This window comes from Pleurodeles waltl, chromosome 4_1, assembly GCF_031143425.1.
Source record: "Pleurodeles waltl isolate 20211129_DDA chromosome 4_1, aPleWal1.hap1.20221129, whole genome shotgun sequence".
In the NCBI taxonomy this organism is placed as follows: domain Eukaryota; kingdom Metazoa; phylum Chordata; class Amphibia; order Caudata; family Salamandridae; genus Pleurodeles; species Pleurodeles waltl.
In genome coordinates, this window is record NC_090442.1 from 698651471 (window position 1) to 698673494 (window position 22024).

Below are 22024 nucleotides of genomic sequence, written 5' to 3' on the forward strand. Positions count from 1 at the left end.
CCACTTCATCAACCCCGGTGTATTTCATCCGGCGGCTCTTGTGCATGCAGCCCACGGCTCCGAGAGCCCTGGCAGCCCCCCTTCCTGTGCTGCGCCCCGCACCGTAGTGTGCACCTCGACAGAAAGAGCCGGGGCCGTTCTTTCGCTTTGACAGATGGACAAGCCCTGCACCTCCGCTCCTACGGCTCTCTCCTTCTACCAGGAGAGGGACATGCCGGGGTGGCAGGCGGCGATAAGTCTGGATTGTTCCCTTCCACACCTCAGGGACCCGAAACCCTTAAGTAGCGGCTTTCTCTGAGGGGCTTTCCGGGAAGGTGTTCAGTATTGAGCCGACAACCCTCTTCCATACCTTCAGACTATAGTCCCAATCTTAGCTCGTCTCTGATGGGCATGCAGGGGTTGGGGGCTAATAAGCTCTTGTCATCGTTGCCCAAGCCTCGCAGACTTGACTCTACACCTACCATAACTGAAATAAGCTTGCCTTGAAGTGACTGTTTCCTCGTTTCAAACTTGGGGAGACAGCGTTCTGCGTATGTGCACTTGATTGCATACAAGATTACATCTTTTACAAGAGACATTACACATAGATATGTGTGTATGTATGCTAGTTTTCCACCATTAATGTGACTGACCGGCTTAGTATTTTTTTTTCTCTAGTGTATTAAACACTTGGGCCGGAAATATTCCCTAAATGTTGCAGCTTTAAATGCCCGGCACCTTTGTCGACAGTCTTCACAGATACATGCGTGATTTTGTCGGGGGCTTTGGTACCTCTGATGTTTTCCGGGAGGTTTCCCCCATAATCTTCCATATGTTGCTGAATGTGTCTAATCTAATGGTCATATTTAATGACGTTAGTGATCCGACACCGCATGCGGCGTATTTATACGGTATGCCACTTTAGAGGAGGACGTTTCTCTGTTATGTGGCAGCGTTCCTGGAAGGCTTAGCTCTCACCTTTGGCAGAGACAGTTTCTGTTCTGTCGGCACCTTTTGGTGTGGAGGGTAAATCTGGCATATTTTGTAGCGGGTTGTATAGCTCGCAAATTAGGCCGCAATTGCAGCTCGGACCCTGCCGTGTTAAGAGTGCGGGGACATTTGCCCAGTATTTCCCAGCGCTCGCAAGGACATGTGCCCTGGGCAGGATGCCAGCCCAGTAGGACTTCCTTAGTCGGGCTTGTGGGGTCTGAGCGCCTGGCCCACGATATCTTTCAGCGCGCACATGATGACCCCTATGTACCCTTTTCAGTGTCTCCAGTGGTGTGCGGCCCGAGACAGGATTACTTCACTCCCTGCAGCGACTTTTAACTAAAGCCCTAGCTGGTTACAGGGTCCCTCAGGCAGGCCGGAGTTAGTGCGGACGTCCGTGTAGAACCCCACAATGTTATGGGTTCTCCACCCATAATATGCAAGGTCAAACGACCTGGATTTGACGAGACAGGGCATTCCAGATGCTGCTTGGGGTCTTCGCTCTTCGGCAAGAATTGTAGGGGCCTTCTTGCGTCTGTCATGGTTTGTAGGGAAATGTATTTTAACTCTTGCCGGCCTGCTTGGTGGGGCGCTGCTATAAAAGAGAATCTGTGGTCCCTGTCCCCTCTTTTTTTTTTACAAATGACGTGGGCCGGCAGGGCACCAGAATTAAAAGCGTCACAAATTGTGTGAACAGCAAGGGGGCACGATGTTAGGGACTATTTTTGCAGAAGCATACTCTCCGATTTTTATGGCGGAAGGCGGAGATTCATTCCGCTCCGGTACGGAATTATGAGCACGGTTGTGTCAAGTAACGTAGTGTCAAGGTTGGCAGGACGCAGGCCCCTCCAGGATTTGGCTCGATTTTTGCAGGGCCCTTACGAACAATATTACTGGAAGACTGTGCATGGGCACCGCGCGACATTGTGTACCCCGATTTGCAGAACTATAGCGCATTAAAACCACATATGATTTGCGGCGCCCGCCATCAAAAATCGACCAGGTGTGTTAGTGCTTTTTACTTCTGCAGGTTCCCATGTCCCACGGGCACGAAAATGCACGGCAAGTGTTGCAATGCCCACATCTTCCGGGTCAGCTAGGGACTCTGTAGTACTGATTTGCCCCTCTGCCCCGGCCTTTTAATACCTCACACGGATTGCAGGACCCGGCTACCTCTTTTTCTCCCATTCTTGTGTGAGTCTGAAATGCTCTTCTGACACTAACACCACCATGGAGTGCCATCCATACCCAAACCCTGTTACCTCATTCCTAGTTTTTACCATTCGTCCTCTAATAGCTCCCACGAATTGATGTGCCCGCCTAGCACTCGACCGCGGACGCCTATCACAACGTACAGCCGTGTCCTGGATCTCCTAGCGCTGTCCCAGAATACCTGACAGGTTGTGCAGTGGCCACCTACCACCGGTACCCCAATTGCTCTCAGGGTTTACGGTGCCCACCCATCTAGTCTTCAGCACCTACCACTCTGCTGGGTTTGCGGTGCTCGCCTGCCAATGCGGCCATCTGCCACTATACAGTGTGCCCACCCACCATCCCCCGGGACTGCGGTAGCTGCCACCTCCCGTGGTGTGCACAGCCCACCTGGCTCCTCTCAGGTCTTCATACCCAAAGACTACCTCTCAGGGTTTGCTGTGCCCACCCACCGCCTGCCAGGGTCTGCAGAGCTCGCCTGCCACCTTCCAGGCCCTACCACCTCTCTGGGTGTGCAGCGCTCACCTACCACCCCCAGGGGACTATAGCGCCTCGGTCCGCGCCGCGCTGCTACGCACTCACCGTGGTGGGCCGGCGGGTACCTCTGCACCGTGGCCCGCACCGAGTTGCCGTAGTAGGACGGGACGTGGTTGCCCTGGCCGTCGATGTTGAAGAGCACGTCCACTTCCTCGGGCAGCGCGTACTGCGAGGGGTCCATGTAGGAGTGGCCCAGTCCAGGGTGGTGGGAGTCCGGATGCTGTACCCCGGGGTGGTGGTGGTGACTCACCCACCGGGGCTGGTCCGTCGTAACTTCCATCATTTGCAAACAACTGTGTCGGCTTAACAAACAACTTCAGAAAATGTTCACAAAAAAGAAACAAATCAAAAAGCACCGGTCCAAAGAGCGAAACAAAATCCAAAGCTGCTGCTGCTGCTGCTTCTCCCGTCGGATATCTGCAAAAAACACAATCAAGGTTTTAATTGTCGAGAAGGGAAGTTGAACAACGTATAAGATCAAACTAAATAACTCAGAATTAGTAACAGAAATAGCTCGAGCGAGGTACGCGTTGCACAACTAGAAAAGATTATTTTCATTTAATTCAGAAAATCATGAGAAAGAAACGCGGGGTCGCACATACTTTTGCTCCTGCGCTGGCAGCCGCACCTCGGGCTGCAGTAGGAGCCGATGTTTGGGAGCACTGACCTGATGCAAAGTGTCCCTGGGCTCTGCCGCTGGGGGCTGTGTGACAGCAGTGGCCCTGCTCGGAGGGGTTGGCGTGTTTTGAGTTCCCCTCCTCCCTGAATCTTTTTTTTTTTTTTTTTTTTGTTACACTGAAGGCATTCTTCCTGCAGGCAGCGGGATGGCGCCAGGAGGCTCAGTGCTCTCAGACAGCTGTGGCGCGACGCAACTTAAAGAGGGTCGGCTGTCATCGGCAGGGGAGGGAGGGGCCAACTGCAGAAGGGGCGGAGATTAGACAGGGGGTGGGGCTAGTGAAGGGGCGGTGATTGAGACCTGGGAAACAGGAGTTCGAGAGGAGGGGTCCAATAAGGAAAGAGAGTTTGTTGAGGGGCGGGAAAGTAGAATTAACTAAGGGGCTCGGTAGGCGAGATAGGCAGGAGGGAGAAGTGTGGTAAATGTGGCTGGACGAAGTAAAGAGGTTAGGGTAGAGAGGTAGTGAGTTTTTTTTAGGAGGAGGGGGAACTGTCCAAGAGTAGTTAAAAGTAAAGCCTCACTTCTAAGCCCTCTTTACCAGCCCCCTAGACACCCCTCTGTACTTTACACCGCGTTATATTTTTTTACCCCTCTGCCAGGGTGAGGACGTGTAGAGGAGACGGGGTCGAGCTGGATGGTTTTGAGGTGACGCCGAAGTGGTGTAAAACCCGACCGGGGCGGGGAGGGGGAAGGAAGCGGAAGTGTGGTGAGGTACTGAGGAGGTATGACTGAAAGGGCAGGGGGTGTTGGTGAAGCATCGAAGAGGCGAAGTGGGTAACTAGAAGGCGTTGGTAAGAAGACAGGATGTGAGGGGAACAGGGGGCTGGCACCAGCCCTAGCCCTTTCTCCCTGTACCGAGGTCTTGCAGCTCAGAGAGGCCCTTTACTAGATCGGAAGCGCTACACTCATTCAGTGCCTGCCACTTTGTGAGTGCAGCGATGTGCCCAAGATGCGCCGCACTCTAACCTTAGCCCTCTGCACTACACCCTACACATGAGCGCCCTCCTCCGTCTCGGCAAGGTGCACTTGAGAAAAAGTTAACTGGGCGCAATAGAAGTGTCCTCTTATCGACCACACGCTTAAAACATGTGCTAGCGAAGTGGAGCGGGCCTCACCTATCCCATTTCATACTCTGAGTGCAGGGATCTATTGAGCCGTGAAGACACAAGGTGAACTTCAGAGGATGGTGTCTGCGGAAATATTTATTTGAGCTCCCGTGTGCAGGTTCCCTGGTCACGTTTTACTCCGTCTGCGTGTAGTTTTTGGCAGAGACCCGAGGATAAGCGTGGAGTCTGCGTGCAGAAATGCTTCACGCCCGCAGCGCCCCAGGTCTGCCACCCGCGTGGGCGGCGGAAGCTCTGCTTTCTAATGAGTCTTAGGGCTGTCCCTGGTCTTCATCTTCCTGTCCAAGCCCCACTGACTGTATGAGGGGGACGAACCGACCGTCGAAGTGTAAGTTACAACTACGAGTCACTCAGAGAACTCTGGAAGATTGTGGGGTTTTTCTTTAGATTGTATTTAGACAGTGATTGATGAGCAGCTCCAGAGGCCGGGCCCCCAGCCTCCGGCGGCAACGTTTTCCGATTGGCTCAAAGTGGACCAATCGGAATATTCCTCCAATCCTTCCCGCTGCGGGTTTGGTGAGTGCGTAGAAGCTGCTGGCCACGCCCTCTCATGAGTTTACTAACTCAGTTGCAGCCCCTGGTGGAGACGAGTGAGAGTGCACCGGCTGTCACCGGCATGTTTGTGTCAAATAAATAAAAGTACAACTTAGCCAGACCAAATACTGCACAACATGAAATGAAATAGAAATACTTCTTCAGTATTAAGGTATGAAACACTCCTTCGGTGTTTGGATAAATTGCACAATAAAGCGTACATTTTGAAGTAAAACAATTATATATATGTATATGATTTTCTTGCAGTTTACCTTTATTATACTTCCCCTTTCTTTATACGCTGTACTTTTTAGTTTACTTCCCACAATACTATTCAGTTACGTTTTTTGTGTATTAAGTCGCTGTATGTTAGCGCAACTTTATTTCTTATCGTGTGAAGTCTTCTCTTTTCACCGAATTTGATTTTTCGGTATGTTCCTATCGTTCCCCATCCATGTTTTCTTGATGTCACGCCATTTATGTATATCTTACCTTTTGGAATAGTTTTTCACATTCTGACCCCTGTTTTATTTTCTTTCAGTATCATTTTATAAGCACTTTTATGAGCATCTCACTTTTTCTCTTTCTCCTGCTTCGCGCTTTTCTCTATTTATTTCCCTGACGTTCTCTCTTGCATTTTTCTTCCCCTTCTGTCACTTACCCCATCTCGCGTTTCCCGTCTTTTTTTCCTGCCTTTATTATTTGCACAGTTTCTTTCTAATTGAATTGGAAAAAAATCTGCTAAAATTCAGATACAACACACATTTATAATCAGATTTTTTTTTATACGGATGCTTCTTCGTTTTAAAGAACCCTATAAAGCCGCTTCCCACCAAAGTCCTTCGTCTTGCCAGGGACGGGTACTTGTTAGCATCGCTTTAAAAGTAGCTTTAAATTGGCAGGTGGCAGTTATAGGCGCCTGCTGCTTCAAACCCCAACGTCTTTTTTTTCTGACATCACTTATTATAGTTGTTGACTGTTCTTTGACTCTCTTGATGCGCAAATGTTCATGTAGGGTGTGGGCCCAGGATCACGCGTTACGCTCAGTCGTGGAAGCCGGAGCAGAATTCAGGGTGGGCACTGGGGCGGTTTCTGTCTGTGATACCATCTCCCGGGCTCTCCCCTCCTCACGGCTTGGCCGACGAGCCACCGAGTGAGTGTACACCGTGGCTGGAGTCGGAGTGACAAGTGTCTGCGTACTGTCGCGGGTCCTCTCTCTGAAGGGCACAGCAGCTTTGGGAGGTAGGAATTCAGGAGCGGGACGAGACCTGTCCCCTAAATTTACAAACCTCCGACAGACCGAGAGTGCTTACATTTCTGTGGTGTTGGCGGTACATTTCACTGGGCTGCTCGAAGTATTCCCTGTTACAAGCCCGTTTTGTCTTATAATACGCGGACAGGATGAGGCAGGCGCAGGTGTTGCGTCTGTATACCAAGAGATAGACGGTACCACCTGTTAAACCCTGGTAGTTGGGCTTCGCTGGGGGTTCAATGCAGAAGCTTCAGGATCATCACATCGCACTATCGCGCTCAGTAACGCGTTAAAACCCTCTCAAGCTCCCGCAGCTACCGCAATAACATGTTTTTAATACCAGATTTAAAGGTGCTCCGTGTATCGACCTTGGAAGATTGGAAGTCTGATCCGACACTGCAAGGGATCGACCTCGAAACCCGCAGCTCACCCTTCAGCGATGGCCTTCGACTCACCGAGCCGGCGTGGGCAGGAGGACTAAGAGGGTCTGAGGAACAAACAATGACGATTCCGCGTGAAACAAGTACAATGTATTTTTATGCTGTATAGCATGCATGAGACCCTGCTCTGCAGAGCATCACACAAGAAAAGGTCAACCAAGTTTGCGCAGCCCTCGTGTTTTTACAGGTGGACTGAATACTTGTGCCGATGTTTTCCCCGCCTTGCACTCTTGTAATCTCTAGTGAAAAACAGAATCCAAAAATCTGCTCTGATGTTCCAATTGTTCTTCGGTACCAAATTCAACCTCAAATGCATACATTAAAAAAGAACTATCGTTTCACGTAGTCCACGACCAGATGACACCTGTTTTGCTGTGATGCGTACGTGTAATGTGTGTGGAACCAATGCCCACTTTCTGGTCGTGCAATCATTCAGTCCTGGCTAAGGTCGATATCTGTAGAAACACAGCTATTTTTTCGTTCAGTTGTGTACACGAGCGGCCCGTGTAACCAGTGTCTGAGAAAAATCGTTCATATACTTGGACCCTCAGAACAGAGTCCAGCTGGCTTCCCCCTTTTGCAAATCTTGTGAACACCGTGAATGGTGTGGCCAGCACCAGGGGACAGACATCACCTAGCACCTGGATCAAACATTAAAGGGGCAGAAATACAAAGCCGTCTCCCACTTGGACAGTACAAAATGCCTCCTTTTCCCATTGGTGCCATCTGGAGAAGCATAATTCTGTGGAATTGAAGCCAGTGGATGGATGTAAAAGTACCTTCCCCGCCCCCCGCCCCCTACCCCCTCCCCCCCCCCCCCAACAAATCATGAAGAACTGCCTGGGGGCGGGGGCCGCATTTTGAGATATCCATGTCATAACTGCTGTTAAATCTTAAGTGCCTTCCCCAACAATAAAACAGTTTAAGTCCCCCAACAAAAGCCCCGTTAGAATATCTGACAGATTCTGGTCTAGTGTAGAGTTCAAGCAATCTCCATTTTATTGGCAGTTTTTCTGAAGGTTGCTGGGGGTGTGGGAGGCACTGCCCATAAGGCTCGTCAGCACCACTTGGGCTGCGGTGACATTTCACCAGTAGCAAGAGACATATTCGGCACTGGTGGCAAGCGATGCCATGCGCTGGTCCTGAAAGACTCGTATTTTGTACGAATACGAATACTGGTTTTAGTGAACATGCGCTGACGCCTCTAGTTCTTATTCTGTGCTGATCGCATGGAAAGTTGCAGGGTCAGGAGAATGGACCCGAAGTCTTCACGTATGACTTATTCGCTACGCAATGGCGCCGTTTAAGTCATATTCTGTGGTGACTCCTCTAGTTATCATCCAGCAAATCTGTTAATGCCCTGTTCTGCACTGGTGGTTGCAAATGCCATTCACTGGCCCTGTTAATGTCCTCTATGCATTGGTGGCTTGGGATGCCATAGACTGGTGCTGTTGAGGTCATTCTCACTGGTGGCCCGAGACATTGGTGGGGCAGAAAGGTCCCCTTCATGGTACACAGGCATGTTCCCCTGCTCCCTTTGCCCAATTGCATGAGAATCGGGTATCTGACTTTTATTTTGGCCCGCTGTCACATTAATCTAGCATGTGCGCAGATGCCTAGGGCTATCTCTAACAAAGCATGTTTCAGGACCTGTCCTGTGACCTGTAGGGGCACACCAAGCATGCCCTCCTGGTTGCCAGAGGGCTATTGTCCCTGCCCTGGCATGAACACATAAACCAGTGGCAGCAGCATACCTTGTGTTGTCACTCCGTAATGTGACCAAATCATTTTATGTCAATGAGACGAAGCCTACTGGCCTTTCTTGAGTAAGTTCCACTGCTATGTGAAACCCAGAAACTTGAGCTGATATCCTGTGGGTATTTCAAGTGTGTGTGCATGCAGAATACGCAGGGAAAGCATGCAGGGTATTGACTGTGTATGTATGTGTGTGAGTCTGAGTACATAAGCCAGTAGGATCCATTTTAGATTCCCCCAGTTTAAGCTTGTCACAAGATGGAGGATGAGAACAGATTCACCTGACAGTGGTTTGCCTACATTTATGAGGGTAGAGATAAAGAAACTGAAGTGAGGAGGGTGAAGATAGGGCTACCTTTAGATATTCCATGAAGAATTTGTTAGTGAGAGGCTTCTGGTTAGTTCTTCCTGGCACTATCATTTGGTAGAGGTAGAGATGAAGGATGGGACTGCCGCTTCTGTTGCTCAAGACAAGGAAGTTCCTAGCTCAAGCATGTCCTTTTGTCTGCTCTTTATTGCTGCTTTAGGCACGTTGGTGCTCTTGTTCAAATGCATCCTTGTGCTAAAAATTGATAAGAGGATGCATTTTGCACTGAATAATAAAACAAAATGACAGATTTGCATTTTGCGTAATTATACATGATTTAGTGCAGTTCACCTTTAATTTCGCGTAATTATGTGAAAGCAAATTAAGCAAATTTCACATACATCTAATCATAGCTGTCTTTCTGTAGGATGCTCTTACTTTGGCTCAGATATGGGCAACAACGTTCCAAGACTCTGGGATCGCTATGCCAAAGCCCACTTAGTTCAATTAATCTGTTCAGATAGGAGGCCGTGCATTCTGAACATACGAGTGGCTCTCAACCTCCCTCCTCGACCATAAAAACAACAACAAGCAAGTACTGCAAATCCTCACCTATGGTTGGGACAGAGAACTGTAACATATGGTCCCGAGCACAAGCAATTGAGACTGGTTCTCCCACAAGCACAGTTGGGGTAAGATCAAAGGGACTGATTGCACAATAAACCTATATAGGAAGTTATCTGCACCTGAGCCTAATTCATGCTTCTGCAGGAGGACTACAGCAAATAGCATCGCCCGGGCGTGAATCTGGCGTGGAGTAGGGAAGGGGTGTAGCACCAATGACCGAGGAAGAACTTTTGTTCGAATGAATGTCGACCCACTGACATTTAGTATCATCAACTGCAGGATTCCGAGCAGAGGTTTGGTCATTGGCACCAATTCTATTACAAATTAAGCCCTGAGTGTAAATATTCTGAAGTGCTATCAGATCTACCCAACTTGCTAGTTATCTGGAAACTCAGGCGGAGATCACCTGATACCACTGCTTATAGTGGAGTATCTATTCAGTTGGGAAGGATGGGCGCAGTGTATAAGATCCCCAAACAACGTTGTGGAACAATATACTTCTTGGGTGCCATGCAACAGTGTCCTAAAAGTGTGTAGACTCAGGAGCACAAACACCATGGTCCAGCTCAAGCTTTGATTTCGTTTTTTTTCCTGTATTGGTTTCCCCAAGGTGGTCACCTCTAAAAAGAAAAAGGATATGAAGGTCACACTGAGTACTGTGGTTGGTACTTTAGAGCAGCCCTGTTTGAGGGAGCGGGTTATCATCTACGCTTGACTTCTTTTGCCACTGGGGGAGAGGTTAAGGAGGAACTCCTCTGAGCTTCTCTAAGGTCAAATTTTTAGGGCCGGCCCCAAAGTAGTATGGTAGGTAACATTTTGTCTCCCACTCATCACACACTGTTCCTCAGGAAGCAGATGCACAATTCCAGAATGATTCTGTTCGCAGAATAATAGTGGGATTTTATATGTAACAGACCCAGATGCTGAAGGTTGCCTGGTCCGCTCTGTGTATAATCTTATAAAGAAGAGGGTCTGGCTGTGGACAGAGGCTAACTCCCATGTTCATGTCAATCAGCAATTGGTAATATAGTACTGTGATGAAAAAGAGATCATCATTAATTACTAAGGAAGCTAGGCGATGCTGATCATGGAATGTGCCAAGCCACAAATTTACATGGATAAATAGATGGGACCATAAAATATCTTGAAAACTACCATTAGGTCAATTAATCAAGTGAGACAATAGTCCCCAGGGAATCACTGTGCAGATGTGCCTAGGTTCAGGCTTTATATGTACCATGTGGATATGGCTGTGTTTCTTGTTGCCTCAAAGTAGCCATTCCTTGTATCCTTCATATAGTAGAAAACATTTCGAAGTGGATTTATCATCAGTTCTCACATCATAGCAGAAGAGACACTGCAAAGCCTTATTAAGGTAATTAGTTCACTTAGCTGTGTCGCGTAAAGACGTGGTATTGTAGGTTCTCATATCTAAGGCCTAATGTCGGAAACTGAATGGTTAAACTGGGGAAAGGGAATGATCTCTTTTTTTATGTGCGCCACAGGTGAGAACTCACAGTCAACACAATTTAGCACTTGAAACTAAAATCCGGTTTCTGTGAGGAATCCTGTACTTGATCTTGGTAGCTTGGCAAAAGCACCAAGGCATTCCTCAGAAAAAAATGCTTGTGAGACCCAAACTGGGTACTATGCTATGTGTGTGCACACTCAGTTGTAGCCATCATTGTATATCAATATGTACGTTTCTTTGGGCGTGCAGCCTTGTTACCCCATCCAGTTAAACGTTCTTAATAATCAACAAGTTTCACCCTACCAGGATTGGATTATGTTGCCAAGGTACACAGCCAAGTAAGTGCCAGGAATGGGCTGTCACATAATATTGCAGTTAATTGTCATTCATAAACATTGTTGTGGATAACATGGAAAATACTTTATTGATCCATGCCCAAAATATAGTTCATGACCCCATTGAGTATTATACTCTTATGAAAATAATAGTCAGACCTGAAAATATTTATCTCATCTGTGTTTGTTGGCTTTTATCTGTAAAAGTTGGCACTTCTAATGATGTGGTTTAAACTGAGATGAGCAAATCTGTCAGCTACTGGTTTTAGAGAAACACAAGGGAGTAAGCTCATTCTCCTAGCTATGTATGAGACTGACTAGTTGCTCATAGTCTGTGAGCACTGACGGTACAGCTGTACTGCTGGTGGAAGTCTACCATTGACCTTGTAACTGCACCAGATAGTCTCTTGTTAAAATTATAATATGGACGTAATGTAGCAAAGAAATCCCTCCTCAGAGGGTGCACTCCTGCAGTATAGTGGTCCTGCCGTAGATGGCCAACTTGTGGTCATGTGCCTATTTGCCTCCAATCCCTACCAGAAATGTTGTGCCCATAGAAGGAATTGTTTTTCAGGTGCTTGGCTTTCCTATAGAATACACATAATTTGCCCTCTAAGCCTGTTCTTCCAAGATTGATTGACAAAGAGAAACTGCCTTCCTGAATGGCTGCCTGTTTAAAATGTCAAATTAAGCTCATGTCTGTCTTGTACAGCTCCCTGAAAGGGATAAGTAGTTGTCTCCTGTGGCCAATATTTTGAAGAGGAACATCCTGATGCGAAGCTGGGGCCCCATGCGTGCTTCTGGTGTGGAGACGCATGGTGCCAAGTCAGTACAGCTGGAATCACGGTGAACCATACCACTTCCCCTGGTGTCTCACTTGAGCTGCATACATATTACATGTTCTTTCTTGTGAACTAGAATCACCTCCTCAGCAGAAGGGAAAGTCAGGCAATTTAGGACCAGCTTACAAGAGCCCCCAAAGGAAGTAAAGGTGCTCCAAGATTCAGTACAGCAAGCTGTGGGGTAGCACTGACCAAGTATATCTGGCCCACATGACAGCACAGGTACGAGATCTGTGGAGCGATCAGCATTCTCACCTTGTATCAGCAGGCTGCCTTCTCCGCAGATGTCTCTCCCCTGCATCACATGTCTGTCTGTCTGTCTTATTTCGCTTTGATCTGGGGTCTAGGAACAAACACGTGTGATTCAAAGGTGTTTGAAATGCACTTCAAGGTAGTCGTTGATCTCCTAGGGACAGCGTTGAGTTCAATTAGCCCTTATACCGCATCTCAGTATACACAAGCTGCAATTGTCCTACATTGCGAACATCCAAGTCAAGCCATGTGGCCTGAAATGCCAGACAGTCAATGAAAACCTGATCTTGAGGGACCACATGTAAGCAGGGCTGAGATAAAGCTTCCTCGGGGTCCCTATACTAAACTGCAGAAGGTAATGGCTCAGCGTTCTTGAGGAATCTGGAACAACACTTCTGTGATCAGTAGTTTTTATTATACCAGCCATTTTGGATGTTTAGTGCACACAGACTTCCTTGTGTGATGATGCCCTAAGCTTCTTTAGGGTACCAGCAATAGCCATCTGCAATTAGTAGGAATGGAATTACCAGTTTTGATTGGCACGATTGGCCGATAATTGGCATGGTGATGGGAATCACTGTGGCCTCCTCACAGCTTTACAAAAACATGAATTATCCTACTGCTACTTTGTTAAATGTACACAATTGCAATGGCCGCTACATTTGAAGGTACTTAGTTTCATCTCGCGCTACACGGACACTCGCTTTGTATCCCACATTGCAACATCACAAATATCACTGACGACGTCTGCGCCCAGGTTAACATTTCCGCAGCTGTTTTAGTATAAAGTAGTCACCGTCGCGGTTACCTTACTCTGTGTAAAACTAGAGTTAATATGTTTTTTACACAAACATGACCAGCCTTCGTAATGTGCACTGATTTGCTGATCTAGGTGCACAACGAAGACGATTTCTTAAAGAAAATACCTCGGAATGGGAAAAGACTATTATTGATTGTGATGACTTAGTGCTTAGTGCATCTAGAATGAACCTGCACATGGCCTCCCCTGAGTTATGCTTTGACTTCTTACTAACAGGTACTACCACTGAACTGACACCCGACCACGGCCTAAAAGGGACAACAGGGTTTGAGTCATAAATATATATTAAATAAATGTTTGACACTATTGGAAGTGAGAGTATGCGTCATACTTTGTTTTTGTTCCTCAGATTGTACTCATTGGTGCCAGGGATGGTGATGTGAGGAGCACGCTGCTCATCAGGAGAAGAAAAAAACAATCTCACTTAAAGACATATTAATCAATCACTGGACTTGAAAGATGTTCTTCTGCTAGCTCTGGGTGCCCTCAACCAGGTGTGCAAGATCAGGTCCTCTGCTCGTGGCTCTTGTTTCAGAACACTGGGTCTGCAAGATCAAATCCTCTGTTCGTACTTAAATGCCGTGCATTCAGTCTGAAAAGGTCATATCCTTTTCCGGTGGCTATGGGTTCTTTGCATTGTGTCTGTTAGATGACATCATCCGCTGATGGACTTGTGAGACATACACTGGTCTGTGTGATCATATCCCCTGCTCGAGGCTCTGAATGACATGCACTGGGTCTGTAAAAGAGGTTTTTGGGAATCTGGAGAAAAACAGAATTAAGTAAACTTGTTCTAGATTAACGTTCTCCATGAACCTGTTTCCCCATTTTGTTGCCAGGTGAATGGCATACTATTCAATTGTGGTGGATGTCATCCATGTGCAAGACATTCCTATTTATTTCCAGGGACAGATATATCCCTTATTTCTCTTTTACACATGAATCCCTAATCCCAACCTCCCCCTCTTCTTCATATATACCCTAACTACCCTGTCTTTGTGGTGGGGGACCATCTTTCTGTCATCTGCTCATTAGTGCTCATCCTAAACCCTGGTCTATTTCGGCTAGCCTTTTCTATGACCCTATTTTTCTCAATGCACCTATACAAGTTAGTACCTCATAATTTATTTACTTAATGCTCTACTCAAGGGATATGGTCTAGTGTATTTACTTATACCCTAGCACCCCTAACCCATACCTTTCTACCTTTGCACCAGTCCATACTTTAGTACCTGTTACTCTACATGTAGCCTGGTATCCCCAGTATCCAAATATTATACCCTACATCATCTCCTGCCTAAACCCAAATACCTCAAACCCTGTAAATAACCTATTACCTCTTCCTCCTCATGATATGTTATGTTAAATTATTTATAAAGTACATAGCTGCCCGGAAACAGCGCTTCCCAGCACTAGACCTAAAAAAAATACAAGCCACAAATGCCTACATAGAAAGTGCGAAAAGAAAGGCTAGATAGAGAACAAACGAGGTCTTAAGAGATTTTCTGAAGAGAAGGTAATTCTGGATTTTCTCAAGGGGGGTTGGGGTGGGGAATTCCAAAGAGAAGGGGCCAGGACACAAAAAGAACGCCCACCCTCTCCTCTCTTGCTCTTTTAACTCGAGGTTTAATAGCTAAGTTAAGGGCAGCAGAGTACAGAGGTTGAGAGGGCCGTTAAGGAGATATAAGGTTGAATAAGATGGGGTATCCCTGGAAGTGCAGTCTTATGAACACTGCAAAGAGTCTTGAAGAGGTTCCACAGGGAGCCAGTGCAGCTTGCAAAGAAGACCAGAAACAGGCGAACATTTGGGAAGTGAGAAAAGCAGTTGAGCTGGATCATTTTGGGCCAACTGAAGTCTGACTTGTTGGCTCCCAAATACAAAACATTGCAATAATCCAAACAGGACATAACTACCACCCGAATTATGGTGTGTCAAGTGGGAAAATCAAAAAGGCCTAGGATAGACTTAAGGCTACTCAGGAGCCCAAAGCAAGTTCCCGCTACAGTTTTAACTTGGGCCTCGAAAGCCAGAGTGTTATCCATCCAGACTCCCAAGTTTTTAAGGGAGGACTTAAGGTTAGTACAAGGCCCCAGGGAGGAAGTTCCCCCCAGGAATGGATGTGTTTGTCTATCAGCAGTATTTCTGTTTTATTCACATTTAGGCAGAGACAATTACTATTTATCCAGTCAGCCACAGCAAGCACACCTTTCTGAAGATTGGCCATGTCTTGTCTAGTGTTTTCTGAAAGTGAGAGAATAAGCTGGGTATCGTTGGCGTACAACACCACCGAAAGGCCCTAGGATTTGATGACTTGTGCCAATGATTGAACAGATATGTTAAATAGAGTAGGGATTAAGAAAGAGCCCCAACAAACGCCACAATGTAGGGCATGCAGTTGAATGCCATAATGTGGAGACATGACTTGAAACGAGCGCCCTGCTAGTAAGGACCAGGTCTGAATGGACCCTCCTATGCCGATGTTTTGCAAGTGCCAGATTAGGATTTTGTAATACAGTGCGACAAATGTGGCACTCAAATAAAGCAGGATTAGGGCTGAAGATCTGCCCTGATCCAGGGCACTGCAGTTTCTCAGTAGCCGCAAGGAGAGCAGATTCTTTACTGTGTGCAGGCCTGAAGCCAATTTGGGAAGTGCTGAGGATGTGATTGTCTTACAAGAACGTAGTCAGGATGCCAATGACATGTCTCTCCCTAACTTTAACAAGGAAAGAGAGGAGGGAAATGGGGCAACACAGTTCTGGCTTAGAGGCTTCCAGAGATGGTTTCTTCAAAGGGTGGATAACGTTAGCATGCTTCCAAGATCTGGGCACAGAGGCAGAGAACAAAGAAAGGTTCACAGTCTCTAGCACAATTCAAAAGGAAACTCCTGTACTTAATGAAAAGATCAGGGTTAATGGTGACCCAGATTTTACTTTGCTGCAGAAGGATAAAAAGGAGGATTCGCATGGAGGGCAACAAGACTATAGGGTTGCTGACTGCACAGTGGAATTTGACCAAACATCAGAAGCCGCCAAAGGAAAGTGAGAGTAAATATTAATAATCTTACCAGTGAAATATACTGCTAATTTCTCGCAATGTGAACTGGAGGCTTCAATGGAATAGGTAGCAAGCACATGTTTTATGAGACTATTCACTAGGTTGTAAATTTATTTGGCTGGATTATTCCTATTACTGATTATATCTGCAAATTAATCTGCTCATGATTTCATAATATGTTTATGGTAAAATTTGATAGCAGATCCATAGGGTGCTTTAGATACAGGATCGTAAGTTTCCCTCCAGAGACGTTCTAAAGCCTTACAATGCTTTTTGGCCAAACAAGAGTCTCATTAAACCAAGGAGCAGTGGGCTTCCTCTTCACAGGAACCTGTCTAACAGGATTAAATACATCTAGGGCTGATGTAAACTAGGATTGCAGAGAGCTGATAGCTTCCTCCACATATGAGGCCAAGTGGGGGTGGCGTGCCTGAATAAAGTGCCCACATTTTTGAAAGTCCAGCTTAATCCAAGGGCGTTTGTGGGTTGAATTTGAGCCCAAGGGAGCTGCTTGATGGGGTAAGCAGATGGACAAAGAGATCATAAAATGATCGCTCCATTACATCAGGAGAGGGGAGGAGGCCTGAAGGAAGACAAGGTTTGAAAAGACCACATCTAGAAGATGGCCAGCAGAATGTGTGGCACCCATAACTAATTAAGTAAGCTGCATAGCTGCAAGATCGTCTATAAAATTGGTGATGTCACGATCATGTGTGGCATCAAGATGCAGATTAAGATCAGCAATAATAATGATTACTCCCACTCACCATGCTGACTGGTGGACTACATTCAAACAATCACAATCACTTTACAAATTCATGACACCAACCTTCAAATCCATTCTTCTGACCTTCATACTATTTCAGACATGCACATGATGAATCCTCGGTTTTCCTTGACATCGAAGTATGCGCACTGCCTCACCATCTAATCATCATCCTCTTCCCCACCTATTTCAGATCTTTCTTGATCTTTCCTAATTACCACTGTTCACATCCTCCATCTTAACATCATCTGTCCCCTCTCTCACACATCCCTAAGAAATTTCTAAAATAGTACCTTAACTGCCATCACTTTGAATTGAGTTGATTGTGGACCTGGGGACTGACCCTCATGTGCCACAATCAAACAGGTAATGACTTTTGACCTCTGTTGGTATCACATGATGCCTCTGCGTTCTTGTCTACTCTAACCATTGGTTAATATTACAAACAACTTCAATATTTTTTTTACTACCTGTTTTAACCTGTGCACTCTGATCCAAAGTACAGTCATTTCTGACGAAAGTGCTTACTGCAATAGATACAATTTAGATCCTGCCTAGTGCAGGCAGGCACTGAATGCTATGCTGTTGTAGATTGAATCATATTCGGGTGCTGCAGCTCAGGTTGCTATGCATTCAATCTATCAAGACATATTGTGGGTTCATGGCCACTGGTCAATTGACTATGGAAAACTGCAAACATAGGCAGTCCAAAGACGTAGCATTGCCCAATTAATACTGTTTTGGATTTCCTCCCTCGCTCCCCTATAACCCTGTGGATCTGTTATTCATCAAGTGCCACCACTCTCATTTCACTGCATTATCTTCCCACCCCTCCAATAGTGAACAGTTTCAAGGGAGCATTCTGAAATGCCAGATCAGCAGTGAAGCACAAAGGCCACATCCATAATATTGTAAAAGTCTTGTCTCCTTACCCCCTTGCTAACACAAATCTGGACTACCGGATGAATTGTCTCCTGGACTCAAGGACCTTTTTCCAAAATGTTACTGCAACCTCATGTAAAACAAAACAACAACTTAACATCAAGTTGGCCATTGTCAACGATCATGCTACTGACTGGAAAGTACAGGTTCAAGTAACAAGTATTTTTCTACCTGAGAAATGCATCCCATGGCCATCTCCTCATTCACCTCTGTGTATCTACCACCACTCACTGATCTTCTTGATCTAGCCAAGCACATGCTGACCATTTAAGCGTATGTCTACCGCAAGGGCAACTTTAATATCTTGGTGAAGATTTGCTTCATTACTAACAGCACAAGGAGTAATCAATGACATAAACAGTCACATCTTCTCGCAGATCTCAACTTTCTCCATTGACAGAGCCATTCAGAGCCTTAACATCATCTTCTCACCATAATGAACCTCACCATATTTGGCTATATCCTAAGACCTTGCTCTGGCCATGCCTCATCAAGAAAGAGTCCTGCCACCCTGTCTGCTGCCTGTTGTTTCAGAAACCTGAAGAACATCAGTGCTGACTCCTCTAAGCTCTTTCACATTTGGCTGCACAGAGGATTATGCCACAGTAAAAATCCTATCCCTGGTGTCTAAGAACATGACCAGTTTCCACCATGCTCTACATTTAAAGCAAAGCCAGTTCAACTAATTCAGAAAGTAATACATGATTCTCAGATGACTTCAGCCTTCTGAAGTGACAAGGTAGAGATATGTTAAACAGATGGAGGATTTCTAATCTCCCCTCAGATTGTATGACTTGCCCTGTACATTTACAAGGGGTTCTAATATTACTTTTTCTAAAAAGAAACGACCTCCAAAGTGGAATATCATAAGCCAACAGTTTGATCAAACAACATTGGATGTGTACTGGCAGATTCCAGTACTTCCATTTGCATCTTCCATAGTGGCTCCAGCTCAGCAATTATGCAATTACCACATAGTGGATTTTAGTTACCAAATAGATCCAGCCACTATTGTCAGCTCTGTCATTCTGCAGTTAGACCTTTATTAGTCCTGACACTGTACACTACCATATTCAGCAAGTTCAACACCAGCAGAAGGCCTAACCAAAAAAGTCTGCAAAAAAAAGTCCACAGGCCATCACATGAAACCTCTTACACTTCTCAGTATCAACCTTTGCAAATCACTGGCTTTGTCGTAATGTCTGTGTGGTGGCAGAGTGGCTCTCGACATAGGCCATTGTGGTAAATTTCCATTTGACTGGACCCCTCCCCAGGGTATACATTGCCTCACTCTCCAAATGTCTGTAACTTTGGAGTCATTGAGGACATAAACCTGTTCACGATGTCCAGATGAATAATACCATTAAAGAATGTTCTACCTCTTAAACGTTCTCTTTGGGAAACTGTTTCTGCCTCGCTGTCTCAAAAGATTACCCTTGTGCAGCTCTTTCTAAGATCAGGTATGCAACAGACCTTATGGGGGCTTTCCACCAAGAACCTAAGCTCCAAAGGTTGTGAAATCATGTGGCCACTCAATTCTAGATCAGATACACACAGATAATGTATCTTCAGCATTGATAGCACTACACCTTTTTACCAGAAAACATAAGACTTTATTATCAGTGCATAAGGTGCTTTGCAGTAAAGCACCAGGCCACAGCTCCAATTTAATGGTGTAACGTTGGCTGGTTAGATATCTACGGTTGTCCACCCAGAATGGACTCCCGGTGAAACAAGTGAGTTACTAACATCTTCAGAGTAGAGCACTGGTCTGATTCACAAAAAAGCTGGAAATCCACACTCAGGCTCTGACCAAGCAGGAGGGCAGATTTCCAACTTTTTAGAATTCACATATATTTTCCATTTAATGCCAAAAACCCTGCAATAGTAACATTTCCAGGGTTTATGTGGAAAACCTGTGTGAATTGCATTTATCATGTAAAAATATCTAAGCATATTTTTTCACCTGAGACTATCAACAAGTTTTTTTCATCCACAGGTATTATGTTGTACCCTACTGAGAACCCCCTTACATTACACCTCTTCTGTATTTGTGGTTGTTTCTATCCCCCTTTCCAGCCTGGAAACTGATTTATTCCTTCACAATGTACACTTGTTTTGATCAATGGGAAGGAGTCAGAGATGAGCTGAGAAGGAAATAACTACACCACTCAATTAAAGATGTGCAAAAGGCCACTTTTTTGGGAGCAATCTGGACTAACCCTTACAACGTCCAGGACCCGCATTTACTACTATGCACAAAACAACATTCTAACATTGACTCTAAATCCTTCCCACGTCCCCTAACAGTTTCCTACTCCAATAATCTCACCCCCTCCCCAAAATAAGGACCTTAATCAAACATTATGATATAACTTGCTCTTGTACTCTCCTTTCCATTCTCTGGCATTTTTAGGTGAGCGCACAAGCGATTTGACCTGTTTTAAGTATTGTGGGCTTTTAACTGCACCCACCTCACGCCAATCACTTTCATTTGTTCATTGGCTTGCCTTTCAAAAATCAGTTGATGTCATTGGAAAATACTTTACAATTGTCCCACCTTGGGGAGGTTTGGTTACTGTGGTTACTGCTTGGACACCAACACTGTTACAGGGATAATTGCACGCATGCCAATATACTTCAGCGTGGGCAATCTACTTTTTTCATTTGGCTGTGCTTCATGGCTGCAATGGCTCTCACAGTGCTCAGAGCACAAACGCAATCAGCAGTATCGTTTTTACATTATATGTACTCTGATCTACTTATTTGTTTTGTTCTCATTTCATGGTTGTCATGGCCCTCACAGCGTTCAGAGCACAAACTCGATTGGCGGTATTGTTTTTACATTATTTGCACTCTGATCTGCTTAGTACCCATTCTTTGCAGCAGGCATATTAACCTTGTGCACTGCCTTATGATGACTACAAGCTTCCACTAGACAAAAGTACATTCTCTTGGCTGCCCTGGCGCTCACAGCATTCAGAGCATGAACTCGATCAGCAGTATCGTTTTTACATTATTTGCACCCTGATCTGCCTAGTACACGTTCTTTGCAGCAGGCACATTAACCCTGCGTGCTACCTTATGGTGACTCCAAGCTTCCACTAGACAAAAGTATGTTCTCTTGGCTCAGAGCGCAAACTCAATTGGCAGTATCGTTTTTACATTATATGCACTCTGATCTTCTTAGTAATGACTGCATGATGACTCCAAGCTTCCACTAGACAAAATTACGTTCTCTCTCCAGAAAGAACATAAATCGCCAGAGTAAGTTTGACATTTTTACATTACATGCACTTTGTGATTTGCCTAGTACACATTCTTTGCAACAGGCACATTAACCCTGAGCGCTATATGATGACTCCAAGCTTCCATTAGACAAAAGTACGTTCTGTCTCCAGAAAGATTATAAATCGCCAGAGTTATTATGACATTTTTACATTATATGCACTTTGTGATTTGCCTAGCACACGTTCTTTGCAGCAGGCACATTAACCCTCTGCGCTACCTTATGGAGTCAAAGCATCCACTAGACAAAAGTACATTCTCTCTCCAAAAAGAACATTAATCGCCAGAGATATTTTGACATGTTTACATTATATGCACTCTGATCTGCTTAGTACACATTTCTTGCAGCACATATTCATTATGGGACTTGTAGTTTTATTTATATAAAGTGATACAAGCTGGAAACCAGCCTTTTTCCGTAGTATTCGTAGAGTTGTCCAGCTCCCTAGTTTGATGCGTGATTCGCTCATTTCGTTTATCTTTCAGCTTTGCATTGTGGGACTAGTAGTTTTATTTTTATAATGTGTTCCAACTGCGAATACAACGCAGAAACCTGACTAGATGAACTAGACACGTTTGAGTCTGTGAAACTTGAGATGTGTGTGCGTGTATTTATAAAACTAACCTCGAAGAGAGTTTACAATTGATCGAGCATGCTGTACAATGGTCAGTATTTTAGAACTAATATTTCAGTTCAAGACTGACAGGATCATTAATATCATATATAGTGGCTCTCCTCAAGCATGTGAAGAATCATGGGTGTTTTGTCAGACTGCAGTTAAGGGACAGTGATCCAGTAAGCATGCATTCTTGGAGTACA

The 22024-nt window shown here is 45.5% G+C and overlaps 1 protein-coding gene across 6 annotated transcripts in view; it reads right to left on the bottom strand.

Annotated features, from left to right (window-relative positions):
- GATA3 (GATA binding protein 3) overlaps window positions 1-22024 on the bottom strand; it is a 60585-nt gene that overhangs the window by 24608 nt on the left and 13953 nt on the right. Inside the window, exons 1-2 of one of the 6 annotated variants that reach the window (XM_069229253.1) lie at window positions 4510-4804; window positions 2764-3135 (exon numbers count right to left, since the gene is read on the bottom strand). In XM_069229253.1, coding sequence (XP_069085354.1) covers window positions 2764-3001 — 238 coding nt within the window. In that variant the 5' untranslated portion in view covers window positions 3002-3135; window positions 4510-4804. Of the gene's footprint in view, window positions 1-2763; window positions 3136-3320; window positions 3586-4509; window positions 4805-22024 lie in introns of those variants that run through there. The other 5 variants (XM_069229254.1, XM_069229251.1, XM_069229250.1 and 2 more) reach the window with 5 other exon arrangements.